The following is a 20,747-nucleotide window of genomic DNA, read 5'->3' on the forward strand; positions in this document are numbered from 1 at the left end:
AAGTATGCCAGAGTTAGACCACTGGCCCATCTACGCTGGTACAGCCTTCTCTGACTGCTTGTGGCCCTACATGATTTGCCTAGTCTTGTGACCTACAATCCTTTGACCAGAGGTGACAGGAGTTGAACCTGGGACTTTCAACCTTGGGATTACCATTTCAGATCTTGGGGAGGGGAGAGGATTCAGTTGGGGAACAAGATTCTCAGTAAGGCTTCAGTGCCCATTCTTGAATATTCTTTTGAAAACCTGAGGATTGGACAAGAGAGGGTTAAGGCTCAAACCAGCTAGTCAGATCTGGCATGACAGATCCTTTTGTTAGGTAAACTATGGTGATGTGTTGCTATTATGTTGCACTCATGTCCTGCTTGTGGGCTTCCCATAGGTATCTTATGGCCAGTGTGAGAACAGGATGCTGAACTATACTGTCTTTTAACATGATCTAGCAGCATTCTTTTTATGTTCATCAGAACCAGAGATGTGATGTGGGAGCAATGGACCTTTGGCTGTCTTTTGAAGTAAACTATGTCTCCACCTATGGCTGCATATTTGTAAATAAATGCAAACAACACAAAATGCCAATAAGCCTCCGGTGACCTCCTTCCAAAAGAAATCAAAGCTTGGTAAGCACTGTACCCTTGGAACTTCTCACCACTTGTAGATGTGGGGTGCATATAACAATACACAAAATGAAATAGCAAAAAAGCAGTGTATTTTAAGAGCATCTGTTACTTTTTATATCTCACAATAACCATAGAATTGTTAGCAGCACCAGTCAAAAAGTCATGATTATTTTAAGGAACAGAATTTGTGCTTTTGACCCATAAACCTAGTAAGCAGACCCATTTTTGCACAGTGCCCCATATAAACCCACCAGCTTAGGAGACCACTTTGTTACACCAAAAAGGTTCTTTTCATCTGGGGGAAGTTCCAAATCACCAGATGGGAAACCAGGATATAAAACAACACCTTTATTGATTGATTACCAATATCTTTTGCAAAAGAGAGACGAAGCATTCGGCTAGCGCCAGAATCCTAGTCTGAGGCATAGCTACACAGATACATTGATATATGGCTCCCAAATCCTCCACACACACAGCCCCTCCCAGCTTGTTAGCAACACTTGTCAGTGAGCTCCATTGTCCTAGCATTAAGCTAGTTTCTAACCTTGAGCGCTCCTCCGTGTTCCTAGCACTATCTACTTGGATGGTGTCCAGTTACATGAGAAGAGCAAGTTAATAGAACATTCAGCCTTCACAGGCACTGTTAGGAACTTTTGTTTTTCCACTTCTATGTGGATCAGGTTAATCCATTTTCTGCTGTGTCATATTAACACTACATTACTACAATTCCCAAACTATATATCTCATTTCATATCAGTCCCCCCTCAAAAAGCAATTTAGGGGTTGGAACTTGATTGCTTAGGGCTTGTTTCAACTCCCTAAATGCTTTTTCCATTAACTTAGTCCATTTTCAATCCTTTAGACCCTCCTTTGTCAGAGACTCATACAAAACAGCTGCTTTTACTCCAAACTCAGGGATCCATTGCCTACAGAACCCCACTAGTCTCAAAAAAACCTCTCAGTTCTTTTGGAGTTCTGGGGCTTGGCATACCACATATTGCTTCCCTTCTTTCAAGGCCCAAGGCCCTTTTGCCTTTCTCCCACAGACCAGAATATCATCCATCCTTCAGGAACTGTTGGGATAAGGGTTGGAGACCTTCTCGAACCTCACGCCTGAGGGGGTATTGCATCACCCCCCTCAGGGCCATTTGATATGAAGAGCTACAACATTTAGGAATGGTGACTCTCATCAAGTTCCCTTCAAAGGAAATGGAAGCTTGCAGTTTTGTCAAAATGTCCCTGCCCAGTAAAGCAACAGGACAATTTGGGGATACCAGAAATTCATGTTGTATATGTCCATCTCCAATCTTGACCAACTGAGGCCATGTGCAGTGAAGATTTTGCTTTATCCCATCAATGCCTTCCACCTTCTTAATGTGGGGGCTTATTTGGTCAGGCTGAGCCCCTGGCAAAATAGAATAAGTTGCCCCAGTGTCAATAAGGGCATTATACTTTTGTCCCCTAACCCTAAGAGGCACTGTTGGTTCTTCTAGCCTCTTGGGGGACAGGCCTGACCACCTTCATTCTGAATCTTCCTCATGCCTCATCATTTCCCTCTCAAGCTGGCGAATTTCCCTGTATGATTATGCTGCAATACCACTGCTGCTTTTTGACATAGACAGCCTGCAATTTCTACCTTTACCAGTCCTTCTGGTATTTGAGTTACATTATACCAAAAAGGATCTGGGCAGTTCAATGTCTTTGGGATTGTACGTCCCCAATCCACAAGCTTATGATACACGTGTGTATATATCTGCATGTGTGCTTCTAATTGACATTAAAAAAACTAAGACTCTTTCTAATGAACAATGGGATTCACTGTGGGTGGGGATTTATACGCCAAGGAATAAGATAGCATTTATGCAACAGCATTTAACTCTGCCCTTGTTTTCCTTTGCACAAAACCTCTGGAACGCATCACCAGCCTTACCATCAGGTGGGGGTGTATGAGAGTTGGGGTGGGAGTTATAGCTCTTGGCCTTGCACCTCCTAGAGTCCACTTGAACTAACATGGGGTTAGCCAAGCCGTACCACTCCCCCCTGTATTTGAAAGGCAGACGTACACAGCTGTCCTTTCACAGTTCTGCCCCCGGGCTCCAATGCTTACTTCCAATTGGTGTAATTGTGCTATATGTGATGGAAACGCATTACAAGGGCTAATTAGACAAAGATCAGAATTTTCTGGAAAACCAAAACCACCACAATGGGGTGCATTATAAGGTTGAAATCTCCTTTGGCGTCCTCACCCCCAGTCAAAACAGAGAATTTCACCATCCATGTGCCTCTATCTGTGAGAGCTTATCTATGATTTGAGTGACTGCATGTCGATCATGTATTATCTGACATGTAACTTGCACTCCTGAACATTGCACTATTCCTAACCATTGTTATGCCAGAATGGGAAAGTAAACAAATGGGCCAGAAAATAATGATGCAGTGGGCCAATACTCTACACTGGTGAACCACACATCTGAAATGGCCAAATTCTGTAAACCTCCTGTTACGAAATCACTCAGAGGGATTTGAAAAGCAAAACCTCCTAGGAGCAAAACAGCCATAACATATAAATTATGAAAGGGAAAATAGCATTGGTCAACACATCCTTAAAGGACAATTCATAAAACATTACATTCAATATTACAATGGAAATAAAACAAGTGTCAGGGTCTTGAATCATAATGCAGGGTGGCTTGTACAGAGTTCATCCTCTGGAAACCAGCTGTTACTGTAACTGAATTGTGTATGACTTGCCAATGCTAGGCAAAAAGACTGGAATCATGAAGAATAATCATTTCCTCCTCCCCCCGAGTGACTGTGATTTAAAATTGCAAGTTTGCACAACGTGGGACATCTTGCCAAAAGAAATAGTGGTGTCCATTTCAGGTTGATAGCCAAAGTAGACTTGCCAGTTTCTGTATTTGGGGAAGACTGAAGCAGGCCCCTCTGCTATTATGATAGCACATGCTGGAGAATAGCACGCCAATTGCTGTGAAGCTCCAGTCAAAAATGCCTGCAATAAATCTCCTGTGACTCACACAAAAAGAAAATGTTCCTTTGGGAGAAAATGCTTCAGCACAGGAAAGAAAATATAAAAATAAAACACATTCATTGCCACAGATGAGACTTCTGATCAAAAGTGGACAAAAACCAAAATATTGTGTTGCAACAGACAGACAAACACACAACAGGACTACACATTCTAGAAAGAAACAATTTGCAGCTGCATTCTTAAATTACCAAAATATACTTATGCTTTAAATCAGACAATAAAAAAAACTTCTTAATTTCTTAACACTATACCAGAGTGACAAAGGGAGATCCAGGCGATTCTCCTCTATACCTATATAAAATCAAAACAAACATTGTTAACACCTGTTCTGCTTCATCCTTCCAAAAAAAAGGAAAATGGGATAAAAAAGATTAGACTTCTGATCATGTACAAATGCATAAAGAAGACCCTCTGTCCATGCAGTTATCAGCAGAAAATCTCACGTCAGTCAAGAACTAATTCCTGTAATTAAATCATGATTTATATGCAGGGAAACAACCACAATTACACAATGAACTGAAAGATATAACAGAATTATATCAGGCTGCAAGGAGCTGCGTTTTTCTTTTGGCTGCTTGCCTATCAAGTGGGGGAAAGGAAGGAGGGGGTTTAGACACACACGTACACAGAGAACGAGCTACAGTGTGAGAACTAAACCCCGTACTAGAGCAGAGGAAAAAAGACTAACATTATTCTCTTTTTCTTCTCTCTAAAACAATCTGCATAGCTCAAACCTTCTGTCTACATCCTGTATGCCTCAATCTTACAACTGCCCCCATAGAAACTGGGGTTCCTTCCACGTACCACCCTTCATTAAAGGTGATGTCACTATGCTTTTGCCTGCTGTAAGGAAGCTTAAAACTTCCAGAATCCTCTCTGTACTCCCCTTTTCCAGTGCCTCAGTCAAATGTAGGCGCTCTATTTCAAATTTCTTATTCAAACCCTCACAATCATTTTTCCCCTTTTCTTTTAACTCCAAACACTCTTTTTCAAAGGCTTCCTCTGCCTGCTCCAACTTACTCCTTGCCTCCTGACTTTTCTTGCGTTCTTCCTCTAACAAATCTGACAAATCCTGACATGCATTATAAAGTCCCCAAGCGGCTGCAGCACTTTTCTTTGATTTGGAAGGCCTGCACTCTTTGCAATATCCTGCATAGGCCTCAGTCATGGTTTTCATAGGGTCATCTGTCTTAAAACAATCATCATCCCACACACACCTTCCTTTCTTAATCAACCATTTCTCTATTTTCGATAGGCACTCTACCGGACTCATAAAGTGTTTTATTCCCTCCATGGCTGCCACTTTTGCCATAGCTTAAAAATCTCCAACACCAAAAACCAAATGCAAAGAATAAGAAAGAATAAGTTCAGGGATGAGCCACCTTCAAATGCCACATTCCCAAATCAAGTCACTCATGAGTAGAGCTGTTGTCACCAGCTTTTCTCCCAGATTGACTCTCAAAAGGAAAAAACAGAGGGGGGGTATCTAAAGAGACAGGAACCAGTTAGGAGTCTCTGCCAGATAGAGCACTGAACATTCCCAGTGCAAATCCTGTTTCCACCTTTTCCAAGTACCTAGCCCCACCAGCTCAAAATACTTGCAAGGCTTCGTTCCCCAGGACTTTGCGGAAGGAGAGGGAGAGGGAGACACAAGTGTTATCAAGGGCTTTCAAAATGGATGGGACCCAGTTTAGGGAACCCCCTTAGTAACTTCTGGCCACTAATGTGTTAACCTCCCCAGTATCAACTTTGGCTAATTGCTGTGTCACAATCACAACCACCGTTTGCCAAAGCTTTGTTGCCAAGGACAGAAGGAGAGGAGGATAACAATGTGCCAGGGAATTTCTATACCTTAACCTCTGGATTTACCACAGCATTCAAAGGACATTTCCCCACTCACTTTAAAACAAGAGACAGCAAAACATAGTATGAAAGAAAAGGAAATCACACACATTCCAGACACATTCAAAACTTGGCTACCTGTTTCCCTGGATTGCAGGACTGTTCACATGTTACTTTGTTCCTGCAACCCCTGCTGCCCGCTTGATTCTCCACCAGTTTGTTACGACATGTGCTCTTGGGAACCTGAGTGTGTGCATTTGCCACCCTCATGTCCCATGAAACACACCTCCTCGAGAGGAGAGGATCTTTTGCTAGTGATAAAACAAGCGCTTTGCCCTGAAATGTGCTTGAATGGTGTATATATTTATTCTAACCCATTCATAACTTTAAAGTTAAGAAATCAAAGGACCCTATTTCTATAAGAGGTGAAAGGTAGGAGAGATTACCTATCCTATGCCCGGAATGGGCAGTTGAATACAGCTGAAGCCATGTGGAAGAGCTCTGATCCAAAACCAGGAAGGAATCTCTTGGTCTCAAGGTTTTGCACCGAGACCCAGAGTCTCCCCGGTTCTGTCCCTGCAGTCCTTGATGCGTTCCTTGAGAGCGTAGTAGACATGTGTGGGAGCTCTGATGTTCCTCAGCCCCCCTTCCTCTTTCTTCCTCTCCTCTACCTTCAAGCCTCGGTTTTAAAATACTTTTTCCTCTCTCCCCCTCCTGCCAAGGAGGGTATGAAAGTCTGGCAAAAATCTCTCGTTCCTTTTCCTCTCTATCTCTCTGTCTTGCTTAAACAAACAGAGCAAATCTCTTAGGCACTCTAACTTAAAAGATTGCTTTTTGCTATTAAAGGAACAGATTGGGTTCTTTGAATCCTGTGCCAAACAAGGACAGCAAGCAGAAACAGTAACATGGATGGGACAGCCGGTCCAAGCAACAAGAAAAACAACAACAACATGTTGTAGGAAGTGACAATAAAGGGAGGAAAGCTCCCTTATAACATTCCCACAGAAAACCTTCACTCAGACTGTGATGTTCCTGTATTAATGTATATATGGTAAGTGCTGTTTGTATAGAAGATATGTGGTAAGTGGAATGAAAGAGGAGGGGGGAGTAAATGAGCAGTAGAATGCTGGATGATTGGATGAGGTTTTGGATGGCTGAGAGTATAAATGGAAGGATGACAGTTGAATGACGTTAGTGGGTTGTTTTGGTGGAGTTTGGAGGTGGGTGTGAGTTGGTGTATGTCAGGAGAGTGTGGAGAAAGAGGGAGGTGGAGTTCGGATTAGTAATAAGTCAAATATCACAGTAATAGATGAAACCATAAGCTTGTAGATCATTATCAAAGTTATCTTGTTATTAATGTTATTTAATAAATACTATTTTGGTTTACCGAAGGCCTGATCCTTGGCTGGGGTTTCACAGACCAGAAGGGAGGGTAAGGTAATAACCAAGGCTGAAGGGAAACAGTAACAAATGGTGGCAGCGGTGAAGAGGAGAAGATAACATTATAAGTATCCAGAGCAACCCCGAGTTATGAGTTATCTGCATTGATACAAGGGGGGTTGGGAACAGCATAGGCACGCAGTCACGAATGTAACCGGATAGAGAGACTCAGGCAAGGTCTCTGGGAACATTGGTTGTAGAACGTGACTGGTGGTGCTGCCTAGCAGGGGGATCTATTGAGATCTGTGCTAGAGCAGAGAGAGAAACCATAAAAAGGACAGTCCGGACTGGTGGAGTCCCTGGTGGTGCCTAGTGAAAGGCAGTAGCCACAAGCAGGTAGGAACCTGACAGGGAGAGCCAGGGAAGGGCGTCACACAGACACTCAAAGAAATCTTCACACCTTCACACATATAACCAATTCACACCTGAGTACTCAATTCATACACATCTATCCAGACAAAATCATTCCTAATACCACTCCCATTTCCCAGGAAAATGCTACAAACTACACACATGGGAGCCTGGCAACTGACTCCCTTCCTCAAGATTCCATTCCAACCACATCTTGCACTCAACCATATGCATTTTTTTAAAATCTTTAAAGTTTCTCCAAAAAAAACATTCTAATGGATTCTGCAGCTTTTCTTCCCGTGACACGCCCCTGTCCCCATTTACTGGGATTTTCAACTGCCTGCTATAGGTCAGTTCCCTGGGCTTTTTCAACAGGCTCTCGTCTCACAGGCCCCTCGTGAAATCACCCCTACTCCCGATTCCACAAACAAATCTTTACCGGGCTTTTCAGTAGGCCTCTGACTCTCACGACCACACAGTCATCTACAGCTTCCCATTACTCCCTAAGGTGTTGACTTCTCTGATTTCACTATTTGAAGCTCCGGTTGAAAACTGCTGTGCCACCTGCTCTCCGCCTCACCTGGCCTCAAGGCAGATCCAAACGATCTGGAGCGTCCTTCCTTGACTCTCCAGGGGGCGACCCAGATGGCCAGCAGGTCATCCAGACGCTCCTGGCTGGCTGGCCAGAATTGTTACACCAAAAAGGTTCTTTTCATCTGGGGGAAGTTCCAAATAATCATCAGATGGGAAACCAGGATATAAAACAACACCTTTATTGATTGATTACCAATATCTTTTGCAAAAGAGAGACGAAGCATTCGGCTAGCGCCAGAATCCTAGTCTGAGGCATAGCTACACAGATACATTGATATATGGCTCCCAAATCCTCCACACACAGCCCCTCCCAGCTTGTTAGCAACACTTGTCAGTGAGCTCCATTGTCCTAGCATTAAGCTAGTTTCTAACCTTGAGCGCTCCTCCGTGTTCCTAGCACTATCTACTTGGATGGTGTCCAGTTACATGAGAAGAGCAAGTTAATAGAACATTCAGCCTTCACAGGCACTGTTAGGAACTTTTGTTTTTCCGCTTCTATGTGGATCAGGTTAATCCATTTTCTGCTGTGTCATATTAACACTACATACTACAATTCCCAAACTATATATCTCATTTCATATCAACTTTGTGAATCTGATGAAGTAGACTCTGTCCCTTGGAAACATATGCTCCTATATACTTGCTAATGTCTGAGCGGCCACAGCACTCAAGTGGCTAAACTTAGCTAAAACCTGGGGAAACCAAAAGTGACATTTTTAAGCACAACCCCAGTGCCAGCTCTAGGTTCTGCAGGGCCCTCAGCAAAGATGCCATCAGTGGGCCCTACTCCTTTTGCTTTCTTTCTGGTTCTGGTCACCTTGCTGTTCCTCAAAGAGAGAAGCAGACTCATGAGCAAGCAGTGACAACTGTTGTTCCTTTTACTCACTCCCATTGTTTTCTGATATTCCCCACCCCCCTTGACCAGAAAGGATGAGCAGGTGGCCATGGCAAGAAGAACAGACACAGGCAGCTCTGGTGATCAGCAGTGGGCCCCTTCTGAGGTGGGGTCTCAGTAGGTGCCCAACGATGGTGATTCCTGACGCTGGTCATGGCACAACCCATGGCTTTCAAAGGAGAGGTTTGAAATCCAAGTCAAACATGTTGATCCCAGGATATGATCTGAAGGCACAAGAGGCTACCACCTCACTGAATCTAAGCAGGTCTGGATCTGTTCAGTGCCTGGGTGGGTGATTGCATCGGAACCAGCTTGAGTTTCATGATGGAAAGAAACCAAACTATAAATGTAAGAAAATAATTAAAATGTTTCCTTGGAAGTCAGTCCCATTGAAATCCAATTGATTATGCTTAGGATCACAGCCTTATGCAGATGTTTAACACACTCACTGAAATCAATGGACGCATAAAGAGCTTAAATTTGGCTGGTGGCTAGCCCCCTCTTGTTCCCACACCAGTAGGGATATAAAAAAATCCTGTTCATTCCTGTTCATTAGCCAGCTGAAAGATACTGTTCTTTGATGTTATTAGCTATAAGAACATGTGACTGCTTTTAAATGTTTCAGATGTTTTAATTGTGTTGCTTTCTTGTTTGCTGCCCTGAGCTACTTTGGGAGGAAGGGTGGGATAGATATTTAATCAATAAATAAGTAAATAAATAGCCACCTTGAAAATGTCGACATTCACAGAACACTTGAATACCTTTCATTTTTTTTGCCTGCCACAGAACTCTTGTACACTGCAGAGGATTCTGGGACGTCTTCTAGGACTCAGACTCAGTTCATGCAGAGCATTGGCCAAGCTTTGTCTCATGAAGAGTGACAGCATACCCTACAAGTTCAACCCTTCTCTACAGCTGTGTATTGCTGGGGAATGTGGGTAGTGGTAGGCAAGCAGCTGTTCTGGGAAGCTTCACTGCTATTGCTGATCTTCTCACAAAGGAATCCAAGGAGCAACAGGTTTCCCAGTAAACCATGTGAAAACCATTGCCTTAAACAGTTCCCAACAACAGACATTTGTAATTCTGAACGTACCCATTTAAATCATTCCCACATATTCATCAGAAAGCAGTGTAATCATTCCTTACCATGGCTAGGCTGCTACAATGGGAGTCAATACACCAACAACATAATGTGTAAGAGAAACGATTAATCCATGTTGCTGTTCAGCAAACCTTTAGTGCTGCTGCTCAGGCCATTCACCTTAATATAGAAGTTTAGTGAAGTGGGCGGGGGGACATAATACAGGAAGCAAAATCCAAATCTCAAATTGCTACTGTACTCGAGAGAGGCCAAACCAATTCATGAATCCATTCATCCCTACCCTCCTTCAGACCAGAAAGAAAAGCCTTGCTCTGTGTTCCCACTTTCTTGAATATGTCATTGGTTTGGATCACAGAACAGGGCCTCTTCTGTGGTGGCTCCCAGCCTCTTCAATTCCCTGCCCAAGAACGTCCATCAAGCCACTTCCTTCCTTTCTGCTGCAAAGTGCATCCCTTTTAATATAAAAGAGCTTTGGCCATCTGTTAAATGATCAGTGCTGCTGTCAGGGTTTTTTTGCTGTTGCTGGCATATTTTTGAGGTTTCTCCATTACAAGGATGGGGAGGCTGTTGCCCCCTAGATTTTTGGCCTACAACTCCCATCAGCCCTAGCCCACATGGCCAATGGACTGGGATGATGGGAGTTATAGTCCAACGAAATCTGGAACTACAAGTTCCCCATCCTTGTTTTATTATATTGAGTAGTGTTTGGATACGATTCATTCCTGCTTATTGTAGCAGGCAATAAGCTTATAACATCTCTCTCTATGTACTATTTCATTAATGTATTCAAAATATTTTTATCCTGCCTTTCCAAGGTACTCAAGTGATGAAACCCAATCCCCAACATTCCATCATCTCAAGAATGATATTCCAAGAAGCAGAATCCAGTGTGGCCTTATTAGGCAGATAGAAGCAGAACTGATTATCAGTGGCTAGGGCCACTAGGACGAGAGAGCAAGCTCATCCCCATACCAGTGGTGTCTCCAATTACTTCCACTTACTTTCTCGCATCTAAGTAAATCACTGCCATTCATTCCTATGGAAAGAAAAATAAACTCTCATGGCTTGCTCCATGGCCAAATGCTTTGAATATATACTCTAAATCTTGCTTATATTCTACTATCCCAGATCACTGATAATTCTATAAGGAGCCATGGGATCAGCAGGGTTAACTAGACATATCTCTACTTTCATTCCTATTGTTGTTGTTATGTGTCTTCAAGTCGATTATGACTTATGGCAACCCTATGAATCAGTGACCTCCAAGAGCATCTGTCATGAACCACCACATCTTGTAAGTTCAGGTCTGTGGCTTCCTTTATAGAATCAATCCATCGCTTGTTTGGCTTTCCCCTTTTTCTACTCCCTTCTGCTTTACCCAGCATTATTGTCTTTTCTAGTGAATCAGGTCTTCTCATTATGTGTCCAAAGTACGTAACCTCAGTTTCGTTATTTTAGCTTCTAGTGACAGTTCTGGTTTAATTGTAACAAAAAAAAATTACATAACCCACTGGTTTATTTTCAAGAAAAGCCCCTGAATGATATTACTCTTATAACCATCTGTGTTTACAGCAATCAAGTGTCATTTTTAACTGAGCAGCCAAAGATTCATATTTTATGCTACAACTATCAATCTGTCACGTCTTTCATCTTATTCAGCCGGAAATCTGCTGTGGACACACCACATCCATGCTCACTTGCACATGTGTGTGCATGGATAGGATACAAATGGGAGCTGCCTATGAGCAAGGAAGTAACTGGTTCAACCATTACCTGAACACACCAGACAACCTTAGGCAAACCATTATTTCTCAGGCTAAGAATGCAATCTGCAACATGTAGATAATTCTGACCAGTCTTACTGGATTGTTGTAAGAATTGCCGAGACGATGTATGCAAAGCATTCTCGATGGACAGCAGAAGGCATTATATGAGCACTAAGTATTACTTTTTGTTTTACAAGTTTATTCCTGTATATCGCACCAAAGATGGCGTGGTATAACACTACATTTACAAAGGTAAATAAACAAAGGAACTCACTTCCCTACAAATCTCTCTAACTACCCGTTGAGATACCACTGTATGTGTATAATGCTCTACACTTGCAAGTATTTTAAGTAATAGTTTGAATGAACATCTTTATAGCCATGATCAACATGTATGCCCTTGAAAAAAATGAAGACATCTGTTGCTGCTGTTCTAATAAATTTCTCTAAATTTCAAATTGAAGCAATCCTTGAGTAAAGAGTAAGATTCATATATCAGTTGGTTTCAAAAACCAACATTCACCTTGAAGTTCGGGAACAAAGTGAAATATATCAATAATGGTTAAGACTTTTATTTTTAAAAAATGAAAAGTCCATAATTATTTTTTACCAAAAGTCCAACATGGCTATAAAACCCCTTTCTTTCTTTCTTTTTTTGCATATATTTTCCAAACATTCAATGTTAGTGCCTCTTCTTCCCAACATTGTACTAATGTTAATTATATTGTGTTTGCCTTTGTATATAGATCATCAAATGCCATCTCTGAAATCAGATTATAGTGTGCTCTGCAGCTAATCCTACTGAGCATAAAGCTGTAGTGTAAAGTGATTGGGAAAATAACATTTGCAGCAAAGAGCCACATCTGCTTAGAGATTTCTGTTCAGGCAGGGCATCAACCTTTTTTTTATCTCCACAAAACTATGCTTCAGAGCCCACCGAGGAATGAAAACACTTGCAGACATACCTTACTTTTGTCCCTTCGTTGATGCTGTGGAAAGAGCAGCTACATTGGGAAGGGCAAGAGGAGAGACCCAACGGCAGCCCCCCAAACACCAGGAAACAAGCCAAGTTCACTGTGACCCACATTGCTACCTGGGCATGAGAGTAGCACCAGGATGCTAGACAAAGTGAAGGAAGTTTTTCTGTATTGTTTTATCCATGGGACTGGTCACATCTTGTTGACTCGCCTTGGTTTTCTGTCGCGTAGTGATCTTCCAGCCCATGCTGAAGCCATCAGATAAAAACGGATAGGCAGGAGATTAAGGAGGGGGTTATTTTCATGTAGGTGCTTATTGCTTCCTGGAATCACACACACACACACTTCCCTCAGCCAGCAGTTTCAAAGCAATGTTCCTAAAGATGAGCAGCTTTTGCTTTGGAAAAACATTGCCCTTTTCCCCCATGTCTCTGCTAAACAATGTTTTAACAATTTGAGGGATTTGGCCTTCCAGAGTGACCTTTCTCGGCATTAAATGTTTCACAGTGGTGCATGGATTGGAGTCATGCTGTGGAAATGGGGTGGGGAAAATTGAAAATATTGTTTTTTAACAAAATAAATTAAAACATAATGTAATTAAGCAATCATTTTTGAAATATTGCTTCTTCTTTTTAAACCAACAACCCCAACATTTGAGGGATTTGTCTTCCATGAATTGAAGCCTATATCAGAGAGAGAGAGAGAGAGAGAGAGAGATCCGGTGGTCAGCAATAACGTGGTCTGTATCTCAGCTTAATGCAAGAAGATTGAAAGACTTTTCACATAAATGACTAGCTCAGATATGAGCCATGACTCGTGAGCCAGAAAATCTCTGGTTCCAATCTTGTCTAAGTCATGAGCTCAGTAACTTGCCTTAGGCAGGCCACTGTTCTCAGCTTGGGTTTCTCCCCTAGAACCTGCACTATGGGGATAATAATACTGGCCTGCCTTTCAGGATTGTAAGGATCACTGGGATGTGAAATGCTTTGAATATGTTAAAAGTGCTAAACATGCTAAATATGACTTTACTAGGAGTTGCACCTCTGCTTACTTCATTGGCCAACCCCACCAACCCTCCAACCCCACCCCTTTGCCACCCATCCCCTCCCTTTAAGCAATGTGTTGCTGCCTGTGAGGTGCTTTGAAACCCAGACTTTGGGACTCCAAAGCCCAGCAGAACAGAGCACATTTGGGCAAGTGCAAGAGTTCTCTGCAGGGCGCTCTCTCATGAATCCAAATCAAGTTGGACTGAGCTCCCTTCGTTTCTGCTGATATGGGGAGAAGTCAATCCTGTTTAGCATGGGGTATGGGTGCATGAGAGCACTCTCCAGAGGGGAGAATATTTCTTTCACAATATTTCTCTTAGTTTTAAAATATACAACACAAAACTATAACCAAAAACCTTCCCCAACCTCCTTTCCCCCATATAGCCAGTCACCAGTATTAAGGAGAGAATGCCAATTATTCTCTTTCCCCCTTTTTCTCTCTCTACAGTTATTCAATGTCACATATAAGTATAATCCAGTAGAATCTGATGGTGCCTCAGTTTGTCCACACAGATAGTCAGGAGTATAATTACAATTTACAAAACCATGAAGACCATATTTGTAAAGGTGCAACTGGTTGGTGTTGGTCAGTCCTGTGCCATTGGTATATTCAATACGTTTCCACCATACAGCATAAAATTTTGTGGGCTTTTTTCAGTTCCTTTTAGTATGCTCATCTCATGTGTTTTCTGCTATGGTTAAATGCCAAACATTTTTATATAAAAATCAACCCTCAAATTCTGCTACTGCTTCCATTGTTGAGCAAAAAAAAACAGGGTTGTCAAACTAACATGTCAGTAGCAATACACGGACCATTGAAGTCCAGTCCAATCCATTTCTACATGAGTACTGGATTAAACCCATCCTGTTTCCATATAGATTTAAAAGGGGAAATCCTTTAAAATCTGCATAGAAACAGGTAGTTAATTTTTTTTAATCAATAAAAATAAATAAATGTAATCAAGGCAATCTGAGGGCTGCATTGCTGCCTCTGCCCTTCTTTTAAAAAAATTAGAGGGTGATTGTCTGAAGTGAGAAGCTTCCTGTACTCTTGGAGAATGATGTATGATATAGAACCATGGAAAATCAGGGTTCTACATATCACAGAGAGAGGGCTCATCTACATGGTGGTTTACTGTGTGTTTGGTGCTACTCAAATCTCCTTTTAATTCGCATAGTTCACATGAAGTTACCAGCAAACAGAAGCTATCTTTCTGGGGAACTCTGATTATAGCTCTATCAGCACTCTGTACAAACTACACTTCCCAGGATTCTTTGGGGAAAGCCACAACTAAGTACTATGATACTGCTTTATAGTGCAGATGGGTCCTTAGTGACAGAGTATTCACTTTGCATGAAGAAAGTCTGAGGTTCAAACCCTGGTATCTCCAGATAGAGCTGGAAGAGACCCCTGCCGGTCAGTGGCAGCTGGTAACATTTGGACTTGGTCAAAAAGCTCCTCAAAATAAGAACCATTCCCCCAAGGCTGGCACCAGACTGCCCTTAAAGGCTGGCCCTTAAAGAAGGCACTGCTGCCATGGGGGATGGCTGAAATAAGCCCAGCTGTGTCAGCATGTTGTGTGCACATACCTGCCATCACCCAAGATAGTGGCAGGAGCATGTTGATGGTTCCGCTGCCATCTTGGGCAATGGCAAGCATGCTAACATGCTGATGCACCTGGGCCTTTTTAAAGCTCCCAGCAGCAGCAGTGGTAGTGGAAATTGGAAAGTGGCAAGGCCAACCCGCACCGGTGGCAAGGGGGTTACCTAGGAGGGTGGCTCCTGCTTCACCATCTGCCAGCATTGGGTCACGAGGCACATGCTCCATGACCCAATGCTAGAATGGATCATGGAGTGGGAGCTACACCCTCCCAGCCCCAGCAGCAGGGCCCCTCTCAGCCACAGGGGCCCTCAGCTAGTGCCCAACCTGGCCACCCACTGACACCAGGCCTGTACTTCCCCTTGCTCCTCTCATTACCTATGATAAGATCCAGCCTTCAGGGAAACAGCTTTGAGAATCAGAACAAATGTATGATTCTGATTTATGGGGATTTGTTTTAATTGCTTGGCATTCTCATTGGAAGGGTTGTGTCCCAGTAGCCCAAGTGGACCAGCCTCCACTGAATGTAGACAATACTGAGCTAGATGGACCAAAGGTTTGACTAAGTATATGGCAGCTTCCTAAAAATGGAGTCATCCTCCCAACCCACACCCACCCATCTTACCATCCAGATAAGAAGTGGTGAAGAAACTGGTTCTCTTGTTATTTCTGAAACAATAGAAATGGACCCAACTCCCCTCCCTCACACACACACACACACACACACACACACACACACACACACACACATCTTACCAGGATACAAGGGAGGGAGAGAAAGGGAAAAAAGAGCCGTTCTTAAAAAAAAAAAAACACCTACCTTCTTATCCAACCTCTGGAAAAAGTGTTGACAAAAGATTAGAGAGAGGGACCAATTAATCCCCTTCCCTGCCACCCATCTAGTTGGTCTCTCTCCTTCTCCTTACCGGGGTGGTGGTGGCAACAGCAGCCCTTGCAATTCCTTTTCATTAAAAAGATGTTTTACAGAGTAGGCGCCAGACAGTTCTGCTAGCCATCCTCATTTCCCAGAGTGTCTCTGGGACTGCTACTGTCAGGAGCACTGGTTTTGGGGGTACCCCCCTGCACCCAGAGACTGCAGAGAGCTGTGTCCCGCAGTCAGCCCTAGCAGAACTATGATCCACCTAGGAACATAAATCTGAAATATGGGACGAACTGTTGATGCGGTACAATAGAACAGTCCCTGCACTGGGAGAAGGAAGGGAGGGGGTGTTTGCCCATGGCTGCTGAATTTGTCAGAGGCAACAGCTCAGATCACTGTACTGCACATAGACTTAAGCAGTGGGTCAAAATTCCTCAGAACATAATTTTCTGAGAAATTCTATCTGACTTTTCTTTCTAAAAACTGTTGGAGAAGTTCACATCGCATGGGAGAATATTTGGCAAAATGTCCCACAAATTCCCCACCCCTGAATAGGATCAGGAAATATTGAGCACAACTGTGGATCCAGCCCAATATATTTTAATATTGTTGAAGGCAGCCATGGGTTTGTCCCCTACTCCTCCCATTACCCATTGCTTCCTTCATGAAGTACACAGAAAGCTGCCTTGTACTGAGTCAGACCATTGCTCCATCTACATCACTGGTACCACTCCAAGATTTCAGACAGGATTCTCTCCCAGCCCTCTCTGGAGATGCCAGGAATTGAACCTGGGACCTTCTGCAGACTAAGCAGATGTTCTACAAACCAAGCTAGAAACTTTCCCAAATAACAATATCCTTGAACTAAAAATAGAATTGTTATTCACTAATAGGCAAGAAACTTTGCGGTTTAAGAACATATCTTTCCCCAGAAAGATACCAAGAGATATTTCTATCAAACTTTAAAAAGCAGGAAAATTGGGCACCTATAGTGAATGCACCAAGGGAACAGGAGACCTGACCTCCTCTCTGAGATATTGTACTGCCCTACAAATTTGTCAAAATGCAGACACAATTTGGGTTGGTCTTTCACAATCCAGTCCATTTGCTGTGTAGCTTGGAAAAATTTGGTAACATGTGCCTCTGAACATATGGTGAGTGGTGGCAACACCTGCCATCTCCAAAGATGGAGAATTACATTTTGGTATGTTTGTTGGTGTTCTTCTTACTTTGCTTCTTTCCTGTGTTACTATTGTTTCTACAGAGAATCTAAACTAGAAAATTATATTTCTCTCATTATTCATCCTAGAAATCTGTGTCAAATTTATTTTTATTAATTTCAAAGCCTTTTTATTGGTCAATGTCATATGATGGTGAAGACAGCATTTTTTGTGTTTCAAATTGGAGATTATGTTCTATCTCTATTTTGGGTGCATTAACAGTTGAATCTGAAACTGCAGTTTGATGTAAAATCAGACTGATTACAATATGTTGCTACTTAAGCAATGACTTTAGCTGTTGGAGAACAAACAAACTTGGCCTGCCCAAGATGCATGTTTTCAGCCTGTTATGCTTAAACTGCTCCACTTAAGGAAAGGTGGGCATGGTCAATCAAAAACATAGAGCACACCTGCAATTTTGCTAGAATATATTTCACCTCCCACTGTTTTGTCTTGTGCAAACTGAGACACTCCTCATGTCCACTGGAGACTATTCTGCAGAATAGTCAGTGCCATTATTCCACAATTGTTTTTGGAGCTTTTTTTTAGTGTTACAAAGTGTTGCTGTACTTCACATATTCACAGAAACAGAAGCAAAAGAGAATGATTTGCTATAGGAAACTTCACTAAAATTGCAAAGTAAATCAAACACATTTAAAGTGACTATCTGAACTATATCAACTGTTTTAATATTGTTGCTTCCTCCCTTCTAAAACAAGATCAGCGCAGCACATATCTTGTTTCTGTTATTTCGGCTGATTGCAGATACTGTTACCACTCACCATATGCTGAGGCACATGTTACCAAATTCTTCCAAGCTACACAGCAAGTGGATTGGACTGTGAAAGACCAACCCAAATGGTGCTTGCAAATCTGTAGGGCAGTACAGTATCTCAGAAAGGAGGTCAGGTCTCCTGCTCCCCTGGTGCATTCAGTATAGCTGCCCAATCTCCCTGCTGTTAAAAGTTTGATAGAAATATATGTGGGCTATAGGTACATTCTTAAACAGCAGGGTTTTTTGCCTATTAGTGAATTTCTCTGCTTTTTAATACAGGAGGTTAGAAATCGGATTGTGTGCAAGTTTGCTGAGAATGGATTGATCATTTGCATGCTTATTGAGTTAAGTGGGATTTACTCCCCTGCAATCCTGCTTCGGATAGGTGAAACTGACCACAAGGGGATGGAGAGGGGAGGAGGAAGGGCAGGGGTAGGAGAGGAGGAGGGAGGGGAGGGAGGGCAGAGGGGAGGAGGGGAGGGGAGCAGGCAGGAGGGGGAAAGAAGAGGGCAGGTTTGATCATTTACATAGTTATTGAGTTCAGTGGGATTTTCTCCTGTGCAATCATGCTTATGATAGGGAAAACTGACCAAGGGAGAGGAGGAGGGAGGGCTGGAGTTGCTAGGAGATGCCCTGTTCCCCTCACAGAGCTTTAATCACTGCTCCTGACTATTAAACCTCTCTGGCCACTGGAGCTCTCACAGGGGAATAGGAGTCTCCTCTCAGCACCCTTCACAAAATACACTCCCTAGGATTCTCTGAGGGAAGCCATGACTGTCTAGAGTGAAATAAAGATCTGGTGTTTAGTTTGGCCCCAATTAGCCAAGCCCAGCAGCTGTGAGTCTGGCTTTTAGAGCACTGACAGTTGGTTCTTACTGAGCATGCTCAGCCTTATCATTGAGTTCAATGCTAAATTTCTTAAATTAATTAAAAATCAGGCATTTTTTTTTACTTTTAAACTGCAGAAGATGAAGGTCAGAGTATGGGGCAAGGTCAGTAATAGGATTACAGGTACTCTGTGAACTTGGCTGATTTTTAATTAATTTCAACAAATTATGAGAACTCTGACAGAAAAAAGTCCAAAAGGGGTCTGGGTTTTTCTCTCCCTTTCTACACTTTGAACTCTCAATTCTCTGACTGTTTTGTGTATCCCCATTAAAATTTAGAGGGCTGTTAAGCAAGCGTTTCTGAGATCAGGAGTATAAGTTTTGTAAGGTTTTGTTTTGAAATGAGCTTATGGGAAGCATCAGAATGGCATGCTGGTATTTTCAATTTAACATTGGAATGTGAAAAATCCATGCTGACTATAGTATACAGCCACTCTTGTTAACTAATATCCTTGAACTAACAACAGAGTTTAATCCTTGAACTAATAAGTTTAATTTGGTATTAAACTGAGTCAATAAATCTAAAAATAATCTATTAAATTTTCTCAGAAGTTTCTTTTTCAACAACCTCTACCAAACAGTTGCAGAATTCTGCTCCTATCCCTATAGGATAAAGTGAAATGGCCAACTCCATTTCACCACCTACAAACAGAGAGGATTCTGGGAGGCCCTAATGTGCTTCCTCAGTTAAGCAGCAAGACAGAAGCCCCTCTGAAGGAAACAGAATATACTCCAGACATTACACATACTCTGAATCTGTGACACTTGTTCACAATCCCTTTTTACAACCATTTTCTTAGACAATTTAAATATGGATGCTTCACAACCAGCTACTCAAGCAATTTCATTAATCAAATGAATCATGCCAAAGCTTCTGAAAGGGCACATCTTAGAAAGTGGCAAATCCTTCCTACTGATGCAAGCCTGAGAGCACATTAATGCATTATGTCATTTGGAATAGGATTTCACACTTAAGGCTGATGAAGAAAGCTCCTTCAGATGTACATTCAGATGTACATTAAGTAGAACTAAGTAGAACTTCTAGGTGTGCTGATGAAATAAAAGAAATCCTGATGCATTTTGGCATGGAATATTAAAGCCTATCAGAGCTGTTTCATTGGAGCTTGGGCAACTGGGACATCACCAGATCAAAAGCAGTTTGAACCACCTGCCACCATTACCTTTCCTTTTCTTTGTTCAGGTTTTTCTTCTTCCTCCTCCTCCTCCTGTCAAGAAAAGCATTGGAGCAAAGTGTGATGTTCCTATATTAATGTATATATGGTAAGTGTTGTTGTTTTAGAAGATACATGGTAAGTGGAGTGAAAGAGGAGGGGGAGTGAATGGGCAGTAGAATGCGAGATGATTGGCTGTTTAAAATGGCTGAATGTATAAAAGGAAGAGTGAGAGTGGAATCTGGGGGGGAGAAGAGAAAGAGTGGATTGCTTGGTGGGGTTTGAGAGAGTTGTTTGCCAGGAGAGGGTGGAGAAGGAGGGAGGTGGAGTTCAGATTAGTATTGAGTAAAACCATAGGCTTATGTGACTTAAGAAGAAATCTTGTTAGCTTTGTTATCTGTAATAAATACTTAATTTGGTTTACCAAAGGCCTGATCCTTGGCTGGGGTTTCACAGACCGGAAGGGAGGGTAAGGTAATGACCAAGGCTGAAGGGGAACTGTAACAAATGGTGGCAGCGGTGAAGAGAATA

At 42.4% G+C, this 20,747-nt stretch overlaps 1 protein-coding gene across 1 annotated transcript in view; it reads right to left on the reverse strand.

The window, feature by feature from the left end:
* LRIT1 (leucine rich repeat, Ig-like and transmembrane domains 1) overlaps positions 1-12,746 on the reverse strand; it is a 28,262-nt gene extending 15,516 nt beyond the window's left edge. Inside the window, exon 1 of the mRNA XM_061634316.1 lies at positions 12,625-12,746. Within this exon, the coding sequence (XP_061490300.1) occupies positions 12,625-12,746 (122 nt within the window). The remainder of the gene's footprint in view (positions 1-12,624) is intronic.
* Positions 12,747-20,747: the final 8,001 nt, after the last annotated feature.

The sequence above is a fragment of the Rhineura floridana genome, chromosome 7, assembly GCF_030035675.1.
Source record: "Rhineura floridana isolate rRhiFlo1 chromosome 7, rRhiFlo1.hap2, whole genome shotgun sequence".
NCBI classification, from domain to species: Eukaryota; Metazoa; Chordata; class Lepidosauria; order Squamata; family Rhineuridae; genus Rhineura; species Rhineura floridana.